Here is a 12798-nt window from a genome sequence, read left to right as displayed (position 1 = left end):
ATAATAGGTGATAGCAAAGAAAAATCTGTGACAATGAGGTAGATAAGTAAATCTGTGGACAAATGTGGGAAAAATTCGAGCAAATGGCTACTGCACTTTGAAATACTGATTTACACCCTGAAGATAAATTCAATCCTTAATTTGAATGCAGGGCAGTTTGATATGGAGTTAATGTCTGCAACCGAAGGTTAGAAATTATGAAAAAAAATTTGAAAGTATTGTGATTAAAAAGAGAAAAAAATTGTTGATTTCATCCACAATTACAGGGGTGTGTCGCAGGGTTCATACACTTGTGGTTAAAAAAAATTCCCTGACTTTTCCAGGTTGTTTTTTAAAAATTTCCAGGTTACTCGCTCCATTCAAAATTAAGTTTAAATAGCAATATTTTCAAAATAATTAAAATTGTTTAAAGTAGCAATGCGGAAGAACTAAAACTTTTCTCCATAGATTTTAAAAAAAAAAATCTTTTTTTTCTTTCCCAAATTTTAAGTTTTTTTTAACACTTTCAAAATTGTTTTAATTGATTTACTAACTGTTGAAAACGAAGTGCTTCCAACTTATTTTAGCGTTTTCTCGATGTCATGTGTTATGAGTAATATTAGCATTTTGCTGTAGTGGAGCAGCAATCTTTTAGCATTCGCTTTTGGTCTTTTGGTTCACAATACTAATTTTTATTTTCTTATTAGTATGTAACACAAAACATATTGAGCAAAATACAAAGCTATTTTTCAGTATAAATATGATTAACTTGTTGCATCGATCGCCATACCCGAAAATGCATAATAACAAAAATCTACATCCGCCGATTATAGGCCAATGCCAATAATCTTTTTTTTCTCTTTAGCTTATTAAAGAATGCTTCCATTAAAATTTTTCTTTTCTAGAAAATAATTAATTTTTAAAAATTCATAATTTGTTGCACATTTTATGTTATTTTAAATAGTTTACATAGAGATAAACATCCAATTCTGTTTTTGGAAGTTTACGTCTACTTCCATCATGCAAATGACCAAATATGGCGACTAAGTGAAAAACTTAAGATAATAAGTAGATTTTTGAATTTGTAGCATAAAAGTAGTTATAAATAATTAATAATCCTTAAAAAACTACAGTTAAGTCAAAATAGTCAGTTTTTAGCACATAAGGGTCTAAAGCAATTAGAATAAAAAAAATTGTTCTGAAGATAAATTTTTACATTTTTCAAGAAAATAATTATGAATTATCTGAAAAATAAGGCACATTTTGCGTTGTTTTCAATAGTTTGCATAGCAATAAACATCCAATGCTTTTTTCGGCAACTTCGGCACTTAAAAAAAGTCTTGTGTACTTCCATCTTGGGAATGACCAAATATGGCGGCTGTGCCCAAAACTAAGAAGTAATTTTTTGAATTTATAGCATGAAAACAATTTAAAAATAATAAATCTTCATGAAACTACAATTCAGTTGAAAAGTTTTTAGCACAAATTGCATCCAATGAAATGAAGATAAAATTAAGTTTTAAGAACAAAATTTTTCATTTCTCAAGAAAATTATTTAAAATAATAATAATAATAATAAAACAATTTTCAGCACATTTTGTGATACTTTCATTAATTTGCAGTTAAAGAAAAAATTCCAATTATGCTTTGTTTTTGGAAACTTTGACATTTAAGGATCGTGTCTACTATGTTTCACACGTAGCTTAAAAGACTTTCCGATTTAAAAAAAAAAAAACGATTTTCCCAGATCCCCCCCACCTCCATTTTTCAGGCTTGTGCTTCCGAAGCAGTAAATAGTCCTCTTCCCTGTTGAGTTTGTGCATAATTCTAATTCACCCGAGGAATTATTTTCTTGAGAACTATTGAGGGTCAAAAATGGCGGCTGCGAAAGTTCTTTTGGGTCGCCACTTTTTTAATTGCCAGTTTCCTTTTGCCTCAAAATTTTTACAATTTAGGAAAAATAGATAAAAAGGGAGATTAGATCTCATGAAACAAAGTTCCCTGGGAAAAAATTGGAAAAAAAAAATTTGGGGGGCAAATTTGGAAAATTCCCTGACATTTTTAACTGTTTCATTTTCCCTGACAATTCCAGGTTTTCCCGGAGCGTACGAACCCTGTGTGTGACATGAAATTTTCAAAAATGCTAGTTGGAATTTAAACTTAAAAATATGTTTTTTTTCAAATTAGATTTATCAACAAATTAATTAACATTGACGCAATTCATGTGCATACGTGTGCTTGTGTTTTTCTTTCAAATTTCATGAAACATAGTTCTAAGCGAAGGAAATTTTTCAAATTGAAGTTGTAAAGTCAGAAAAATGCCAAAGCAAGCCATCTTTGGTAACAAAGTATAGAAATTTGAAACTCTCCCCTGGCAATCATTTGAATTTCGCCGTCTTGAATTCAAATTACAGCCGTGATAAAAACTATAAGTAGAAACAAGAAATCCAATGAGTTGGATCTTATCTCAAACAGTGATTTGCAAAAAATATAATTTGAATTCAAGATCTGAAAACTCCAACTAATTTTTCCCCTCTTAGTTCTATTTTTACTATGAAAAATTCTATAAGGTAGTTAAAAAAATCACGCCGTGTGGTGACCGGGGTACCTCAACGGTTACCATGTGGTAACCAAGGGGTCAGAATAGTCCCAACATAGCCTATGTGTGTTGTAAAAGGCGACTAAAATAGGACTGGCCCTCCAGGTTGGGGTTTACGCAGAGCCAACAACTTAGCCCCTTAAAAAATTACTATTGTTCAGAAATCTCAAGAAGTAAAAACCGGACTGCCCTTACGGAAATGATCAGGAACGAATACGGACTTGAAATTTGGTATCTGGAATGTTCGCTCTCTTTATAGGAGTGGAGCTCTTAGAAGTCTTAACGATGTGTTTAAAGACTACAAATTAGACGTTTTAGCTTTACAGGAGATTAGATGGACTGGAAACGGAACTCTAATAAACAGCCAGATATTATCCTCTTTATTAAAGCCAATTGCATCAGATGGCTGGGGCACCTCTTTGGACTAGGTAGTAGAGACCCAACCCATAAAGTCACCTTCCAGATGGTGCGCACAAGAGGAGCCACCCACCAACCAGTTGGCTTGACTGTGACGAAAAAGACTTAAAAACTGTTGGCCTCAGTGGATAGAGGAAATCTGTTTCAGACAGGGCGGGATGGAGGAAACTGATTGAGACGGTCTTGGCCTGCCCTAGGTTGTAGTGCCAAAGAAGAAGTTAAAAAATATCATTTTTTTTTCGGGAATAACCATTTGAAATTACCACCCCGTTTGCTGTTGTGCTCCTGGAGAGAGCCACTCCGGCCAATCCCTATTTACGCCACTGTTTACAAAGATTACTTTCACAAATTTCTCTAATATAAACTATATTATTATACACAGGTATATGATTATTGTATCAGGTACACCATAATTTATGGAGCCCTCTTATATTTTGGCGCCCGGGGTGATCCTTCCCGCTTGCTCTCCTCTTTGAACGGCTTCTCAGGGCCGTCCTAAAAAATGATGGTGACCGGGGCGAATATTTTCTGTCGCACACACACACACACAGAATGTTGGAATAAAGTTCCGAACATTTTGATATTTATTAGATAATTGATCATGTGACCCTAAATCTATGTGTACTACAAAAGACTGGAATTAAATCTAATATACTCCATTCTAAAAACTACTTTTATAAAAAGAATAAAACTTAAGCATGAATTATTTAATTTTAATGCAGCAAAAGCTTAGTTTATGGCGCCCTCTCTTACCTCGGGGGCATGGAGCGATCGTCCCGCTTGCCTCCTTTTTTCAGACGAATTTGCTGGCAGATCCACCTGGATCCACATTAAGAAATGACAGCGCGAGGGGCGAATATTTGCTTTTACTCCCCACCCCCACCCAGAATGGTGGGAAACGAACTGAACATTTTTTTAATCAATTATTGGAGAATTGAAAATGTAATCCGAAATTTATGTGTCCCACATAAAAGGCAAGAATTAAATCTAATATATTTGTGTTCTAAAAACCATTTTTAAAAAGAAGAAAGTTATAAATAAATAGTCAAGTAGCAAAAGCTTTGTTTATGGCCCTGTCTCAGCGGGTTCTCGAGGCTTCATTATTTTTTCCCCTTGACTTCTTATTTAAATAGAAAATATCTGGTTACTCCATGGAAAAATCTCACCTCACTGCCCCTAAAGAAAGAGGAATGGTCATCAGGTCAGGCCCCCTGCATCAGGCGCAAAATCTTCGCAGGTGCAATTGTCCCTTTGCACATCCTTTAATACATCACAGCAATTATGATCAATTTGTTATTTTATGTTAAGTTACCTAATGATTCGGAACCTCACAACTGTTTTTTCCCGCAGTATTTTTAGAACATGAGAAAATAACATTGAACATTGAAAACAATTTAATTTTTTCATTCTCCAGAAAACCGTTTGGTTTTTGGTTTTTCAAATTTTCTGCATTGTTTATTTTCCACAGCAGTAAAGAAAAGGTGTGCCTTGCAAAAGCAGTTTTCCTGAATTCTACAAAGCTAAAAATTGATACTCCAAAAAAAGGAAAATGTACAAATGTTTCCATACATTTATAACTTAGAACAGCTCCAAATAAAAAAATTCAAATTTTAAAATAACATGTTTTCAATATTTTGGCAGAATTTTTATCTTCATTACATAGTACATTTCTTTCAAGAATAACTCATAGTTCAGAAAAATTCAAACATGTAATTTTTAGCACGTTTGGAGCACATATTGAAAAATGTAACTTTCTGGTTAACAACGCACTTGAAAAGATAAATTTAAAAATAAATTTATTAAAAGTAAGAAGTAATATAATTAATCATCCATAAACTAATTACTAAACAGAAATTTTGTACATAAACATTGGTATGTTTAAGCCAAGAATAAGGCCTACGCCCTTACGCAATAAAATAGTTTGAAGCTCACCAATTTTACTATCAGAAGTTCTCTCTCAATATGTTTCCTATTTATACATGGAAATGTATTAAACAATGTGCCTTGAATTCCATAAAATGTTGCACATAGGAGTATGAAAATATGCTTCAATTTATTGCTGAACATGTCTTCAGGTATGCATATTTTCTTGTTTTTGATGCCTTGTATACTTGTATTTAATGCCTCTCCTCGTTGTTGAATTCGCCTGGGGCAGATTTTGAAGAGGTCTGCAGACTATTTCTGAATTGGAATAATTGTTTTTATCTTCGCTTACTAAACGAACTTTCTCAAATTTATAGCAGAAAAATTCAGTGCAAAGTAGATTAGAAAATAAATAAATGAAATTGATATAGGGGTCCTCAATGGCTAAGAGGTCAAAAGCACTTGCTCCCACAGCTACCTGTGCGTTTTGCTTTCTACTAAGGTAAAATTATTCAAAAATGTTACACTTTAGATTAAGAAAACTTCCAATTTTAAATACTTAGGTGCATAAATGAGCAGAATCAAGCACAGTAGGAGGGGAGAGGGGGGAGCAGGATTCATGCGGTCCTTAAAATGTGCAAAATTTTGGTTCTTGTGTAATAAATGCTCTTAAAAGTGATTAAAATTGCTTAATTTTTGTTTTGTATGTGCAGAAACGCAAAATATTCTGTTTTTCAGGTCAAACAAATTATGAGTGCAATGCAAATACAAATTTAAATGTTTTAACAAATTTTATTGATCAAAAAGAAGGAAGGTATCAAGTTTTTTTTTTGAATCGAAATCAAAATCTAGACTCCCGATTGCAGCGAGACAATTCAATTCTTCTGTTGATTTTTCTTTTTATAGGTAGCTTCTCCCATTTTTCAAATATTCTTAATAATTTTTTTAAGACGTAGCTTAATGTTTTGCTCATTTAGTAAAAATTTTGCTGCTTAATTTTATTACTTTGCGATCGGTCGCTGCAATATTTTACAGAAGTAGATGAGGTTTGAGATACTTCTCTGTTGCCAACTACTACATTACTTAAAAGTTTTTATCTTGCAAGATTTCCCTTCAATTTTCAGCCAATGGAAAATTTTTATTTCTCCGGTTTGTGCAAATTCTATTTTCTTATATCTAATCTTTAGACTGTCTGCGGAAATTTCATGAAGAAAAATTAACACAATGATGTTAGATACAAATTCTATTTTTGGAGAATAATATTTGAAAAACAAACACCTAGATTATGTGATAACTTAAAAAAGAATGAAACAAACATTAAATTAGTACTTTTATGATTAAGTTACAAAGACTTCACTTATTCATTTTTGCTTCCGATCTCTAACACTTTTTAGCTATCCACTTTCCCAGTATTACTCGATATCCAAAATATTTATCCAAGTATTTGAACCTGCTTTCAAGATTGTACACAATTAAAGGATTGAGTAAAAGAGAGACAAAATAAAGAGTCAGCTGACAACTGACACCTGTTACCTCACTTGTAGGGTCAAATACAATTCAGAAACATTCATTTTTGATTTTATTAACCAGAAATATGGATTTCATTGGGACATAATATTTTGAAAGTTTTGTTGATTAGATAATTTGATTCTATTGATAGACAATATTGATTTATGTGATATAGGCAATATTATTGATTATTAGGTGGTGATCTTTTAACAATTCTACACAGGTATGATAATGCAAAAATTTTCTTTGAGTGGCATGCACTAAATTTAATAAAGCTTAAGTATGAACAATCAAATCAAATATAAAATTTGTTATTGCGGGGTTGGACTGAAGTATGGTATTTAAAAAACATATAAGGACTGAAATGACCAACTCCTCACCCAAATTTTAGTTGGGCATCCTATTGATATGACCCCCCCCCCCCCCCCGCCAAGGGTAAATTTTTGCTGGATTAAAGATTCTGGAAGACTAAGGCAGCTTTGGGAGGTGGCAGTACTAGCGTGTATAATTTGGTATAACTCTTAAACTTCGTGAATTAGCTAACAACTTGTATCGACTTTCTGTAACATCTAGTTAATGATGCCATACATTACAAAATAATACACATTTTGTTTCATTTCAAAGAACCCAACAACATCTAGGATAACAGTTACACTAGATATATTATGCACAAACTACCTAGTCTTTTTAAGGGTACTTAACATATATTTTCATTATATCTTTAGAAGGGAAGATCATTTATGCATAAGACAAATCTCTTCACTATAATTGCCTTGCTGGGAATAGGATTTTATTTTCTGTTGATATTATTTGTTCCTCTATTAATTTTAATTTTTAAAAGAAAGAGAAAAGTACAATGTTTTCTTTTTGTTGAAAAAAATGAAAAAGTAAAATAATAATATTTACCTTCGACAGATCCAAAACAATACCAAAATCCCCAAGTTTGCATGTGCGATCATTTGTAATAAAAATGTTATCAGGTTTTATGTCCAAGTGCACTAGATTGTGATCGTGTAAGTGCTTCACAGCCTAAAAGTAAACATTGAGAAATTAAGAATCATAAAAATTTCAAAATTGAAAACAAAAGCAAAAAGTAACTTACCAACAACAGATCAACTAAAAAATTCCATACAGTTTGTTCTGGAATAGTGTGATTCCGTTCAGCATACTGGCTCAAGCTATAGGATAAAAATCAAGTGAATAATCAAGCACTTGATCCTGTGTTTAAGAAAAGAATTTACATTCAACCTATGACAAAAATCATCACTATAAAACTATTCAAAATTCATTCTGAGTCATAATTTCCTCCCTTTTTTTTTAGTTTTAAAAAGTTAACAGAGTGCTATGCTGTAAAAATTGGGATACTTCCAGAAACATCACATATTCAACTAAAAGATGAGTTAAATACAGTCGACTCCCGCTACAACGCGATTCAACTTACGCGAAATAGCTATAACGCAAATTTTTCTTGAGTAAAGAGTTTTAGAGCTGACGCTAATTCCTCGTCTACAATACCAAGTTTTTTTTTGGAAAGAAGTATCAGCTTCGTTATTGACAACTAAATATTGGTTTCGTAAATGTTATTACATCTCTTTAGCATAACTGACTGCAAAAAGTTCCCTCATCAAACTAGTCCACACATCATGTTGTTAGTACATCAAACAACCGCGCTGCATCTTTCTTTCATTTTTTTTTTCATTCTAAACATTAAAGTTGATGAAATATAATGGCACTTTAGTGTGCTTTTTCATGTAAAGTTTGAAGATGGGAAAACAAAGTTTCTGACAAAAAAAAGTAGGTTAAGATTCTCGGTAAGCTTGGAACAACTACAAAACGCTGACAGTAGCAACGCAATAAGTATGAATGAATCTTTCATACACACAATTAAAAGTCAAAACAAAAAGATATCCGTAAAATATCAGAACTTAGTTTCAATATTGAAACTTGCAAAGTAATGTCTAAGCAAAGTAAATAATACTATTATATGAAAATGAAAGTTGCTCTTGTATTGTGGATTAAAGCGATCAGGAAGAGGGGCTGCTGTCATAAATGGAAACGTTATAAAAGAAAAGGTGAAGCAACCATATTTTAAAATGTATTAGATAAGGATAACAACCTGATAATGGAGCATAAGCAGAGATGCCACTCTCTGATTCAAGCTTTCAGTAGAAGTTCAAAAAATTTTCAGTAGTTTTCAGTGCTTATTAGTAGTTTACAATGCCTGACAAATGCTAACACAAAAGTCGAAAGTCAAATATATAGCGACGTCGAAAATTAAAAGGTTATATGTATTACACCAAGTAAACTTGTTCATCAAGATTATAAGAGGAAATTATGGAATTAAATATACACTGGATAATAATTTGAATTTCTTCACTGCTTAATGCAAGTATGATTTCCTTTTTGTATCAAGAACATTCATGAATCTAATATTAAATACTATGAATCCACTTAAATAATTTTGTGTGCTACGGCAGAAAAGCTTAAAGCAATTTTCAAAATATTTATTCATATGTACAGAACTAATAACAAAAGTTAATATAAATTTTTTAAATGACATACCTTTTTCACATGAGGATGACTGTTCTTAATACAGCTTATTTTTTCAAGATATTTAAAAACACATTTAAAGCAAAGTCTTTAAAGGAAAAAAAAAAAGATGAAACAGTTGAACTTTTTAATCTGAGTCCATGAATTCTAGAAATCTGTTGCAAGCAAAATTGAAGATAGTTAAACCATGCTGTGCTGACTAATTCCTCCTTCGATTGGTTTTTTTTCCAACAAAAATCATTCTCAAAAATGTAAACAACTTGAAGAAAAAAGAAAAAAAAGTCTGGGAACATTTCCTTAAACAGCTGTTTAGAATGGTCTGCAGTAGCAATGGGCAAATTATGCTCAATCAAAAAACGAGTGAAAAGACACTCTGCTTTGATGACTTCCAAGTTTTCATCTTTTTTTCTGAAGAAAGTGGAGACTTCTTTGGTGTTCTACACCGCCTTGGAGTTTTCAAGATGCGACTTTGCTGAAACGTGCCGCCAACAATCGTCGCGGCCGCCGTGCGCCAAACTGAAGTTTTTTGTACAAATCGTACAAAACGCCATATTTTCCAATATTTTAGATTTTTCCAAGCAAGGAAACTCATTAGTGTAAACATCTCTGAATTTCTGACAACTTTTTTTTAGCCCGACTCTCGGGAAGAGGGTACGTTGATCGTTTGTTTCCATCCATTAAAGAAAATAAACAAATGGGAAAAAAGAAACACCAGAGACTAAAGACACAACAAACACACGTGCAAAGCAAGAAGCAAGCAAACGAAAAATGGGATGCCTGCAGAAATTCTTATCTCTCCTTCTCTCATAAAGCAGGTTTGCTGCAAATATCACACAACGTGGTGGGGCGGATTCTTTTGCTTTCTACCGTCGCCATTTCTCCATCTCCCATTGTCTGCGGCTGCAGACTTCCAGAATCGTCAGTACTCGCTCGCTTTGGCAATCGGCAAAAAATTTTTTTCATCGCATTTAGCGAATGTTGATGTCACAAAAATTTTCCGTAGAAAAAATGGCCTTTTCCGTAATTCGTAGTTAACTTACTTTTTAAAATTTGTTCCGTAGTAACTATGGATAATCTGTAGCGTTCGGCATATCTGCATAAGTCATCATCAGTCATAAGAATCAATAATCATCTTCACTTTTTAACTCATAAATATTATTACTGTATCTACTGTACATTACTATTATGGAGCAGCATTTTATTATTACTACATACAGTGCGTGCCGGGTTGTTTTACTTTATGTCTTTCCCTCCCATCGATCATTCCTTTTCTGCATCTTCAAGTATTTTGTGTTGAATAAAAGTTTTTTTTTATTTTTTAAATAGAGTAAAAGTTCAATTCTTTATGAAAGAAACTAATATATAGTTGAGGATTGCTTTAAAGCAGTTGAAGGGTATTTACAAATGTCTTAAAGACTTTGGTATGTGTCTGAAAAATTCGTTTACATACATTTTTCCACAATGCGATATTTCGATTTACGCAAGGAGTCTTAGAACACATCTCTCGCATAAGTCGGGACTTCACTGTATGAAGGAAGCTGCCAAATTAGTTGATCATGCAAAATATCAAATCTCAAAAACTTCAGCAAGCTGAAAAATCTAAAATGCTGGAGATTCTCAAAAAAGCATCATAAAAAGAGCAAACATGCAATATTTCATAAAAACACCAGCCTGGGGGTCAAACCCCATTTTTTTAGTTAATTTTAGATGGTATGAATAAGCAACAAAAATGTTTATAAAAAAGAATTCTAAAATAATGAATAAAATGAGCTGAATAATGGTAGCATACAATAAAGTGCTTCAAAACTTTCAAAACAATTGAAATATCTTCAGGATGCAAAAAGATTGATCTCGCAAACAAGGATTGGCATGTTTCTAAAACATACGTTTGTGGCAGAAATTGCAGTGGATGTAGATCAAGGGGTGGAAATAAAGAAATGGAAACTGAAAATACAAGAAAAATCAGAATCATTTTAGATTTATAAGAAATATAGGATCACTCTGAGGCCTGAATAAAAGTGAAACCAGGAGGAAAACTTAAAACAAACATTGAAGGCTGGAATTCCCGCAAAACCCGAATATCTCATCCCTGACAAGTGTCACTTAAGTTCCCAAAGGTGCGAAAATCTATGCACACCTTTTGGAGGCTCCAAAATAGAGGGATAAAAAAAGAATCCACTTGAAATGCCTAGAAAAATAGATTTCACTCCCTTGTTCTGGTTTACTTCCACTTCTTAAGCGAGAGAAAAAAGGTGGGTAAACAGGTGGGTGTCCAGACTAATATTTTACTACCTCCCTTTCGTTATCGATCTTTCAGTCGTATCTTACTGAAACTTCCTTTATTTTTTTATACTGAGTTGCAATTTGCTGGTCATTAGGCGAGTCTCTTTCAGAGGATTTTTAACATTGAGTGGATAGGGAGGAAAATCCATGGCTTTAGAAAATTGGACGTTAAAGGAGGTGGTGGCTATATATTAATTAGGGAGCATGAAGCATTTAGAGATAATGAAATATATACAGTGAAACCTGTCCACAATGATACTGTTGGGACTTAAAAAAAATATCGTAATAGACAGATTATCGTTATAGACAGTTTGATTATTCATGCTGACAGTTTGCTGGGGCCAAAAAAAAAAAAAAAAAAAAAATGTTATAGACAGGTTATCATTATAGACAGGTTTCACTGTATTAGAATTAATCCACTGGAAATGTTTGAAAAAATTGAAATAATGAATACATACAAAAAAAAAAAAAACAGCAATGCTATTACCTACAACTACATAATTCTGTTTGTATGTATAAATGTTGCCTCTCTTCCCACGCTTTATAAAAACGAACACAATTTGGATGTCCAGGTAACAATTCATGCTTTAATACTTCCTGTAATTTTCTATCCCTGAAAAATAACTAAATTAATGAAAAATTAAAAATACAATAATGTTAAATAGCAATTAAAATATTCATCACAAACCTATCTGATTTTCCACAGAATTTATCCTTAGCTCTTTTAATTGCATATAGTTGACCATCTTCTTTACATCTTACTTTAAAAACCTAGGAACAAAGTGCATAATAGTTAAAATAATTTTAAAAAAAGCTATTTCATCAATATTTTGTTCTGGAACATTTTTGAAAAATGAGAGCGTTTAAATAATATTCTTAGAATATCTTAAAATCTTACATTATAGGACATTTCTGGCACAAACCAGGCAAAATGTTTAATTTATTTTCTCTTGTTTCATTTTTGAAATGAATTGAATTGAATATACAGAAGTGTGAGAATTATTAGAAAAAATGTGAAATTTATAGTAAATCCTTGTTATATCAAAAAATATATTACTTTTTTTTTTAAATGTTGATACATTTAATATTGAGTGTTCATCCTCTTACTTTTTAATAAAGATTCAATCTGTCTTGGTATTTTTTTTATAAGTTGTTGGCAATTAATTTGTATTTCCTCGTCATGGTGCCAAATTTGAATGAGTCCTTCTGTGAGACAATTCTTGTTTGTGAAGTTCTATTTCTTTAATTTTTTTCTTTACAATAGGCCAAATGTTCTCTATTGCGCTCATATTTGGACTGTTTCCATGCAGTGAAAGTGTTTTTATTTTTTTTTTTTGCATTCAAAATTTTAGTTGCAGATAAAGTTTCAAGACAGAACTCCATCATGCATGAATATGAAGTCTTCATTTGGAAACCAAACTTTTAACTATAAAACCTTTGTTCAAGCCCTTTTTCATGCTGATATTCGGCCCTCATGCCTTCTACAATGCTTAAACATCCAGAGCGGAAATTATGCCCCAATCCATAACTTGGGAGGTGTGTTTAACTGTTTGTGTAATGCGAATCGGGAAAATACTTTACTGGCACTTCTCCTGACA

General features: G+C 32.3%; 1 protein-coding gene across 1 annotated transcript in view; it reads right to left on the bottom strand.

The window, feature by feature from the left end:
• The window catches only part of LOC129234668 (membrane-associated tyrosine- and threonine-specific cdc2-inhibitory kinase-like), a 124506-nt gene that overhangs the window by 76325 nt on the left and 35383 nt on the right, over nucleotides 1–12798 (bottom strand). The window contains 4 exon segments of the mRNA XM_054868710.1: nucleotides 7274–7396; nucleotides 7470–7545; nucleotides 11688–11813; nucleotides 11889–11971. Coding sequence (XP_054724685.1) covers nucleotides 7274–7396; nucleotides 7470–7545; nucleotides 11688–11813; nucleotides 11889–11971 — 408 coding nt within the window.

Source organism: Uloborus diversus, chromosome 1 (assembly GCF_026930045.1).
Source record: "Uloborus diversus isolate 005 chromosome 1, Udiv.v.3.1, whole genome shotgun sequence".
Taxonomy (NCBI): Eukaryota; Metazoa; Arthropoda; class Arachnida; order Araneae; family Uloboridae; genus Uloborus; species Uloborus diversus.
Note: the sequence above shows the minus strand (reverse complement) of the source record. Positions and strands in the feature narration are given on the sequence as shown.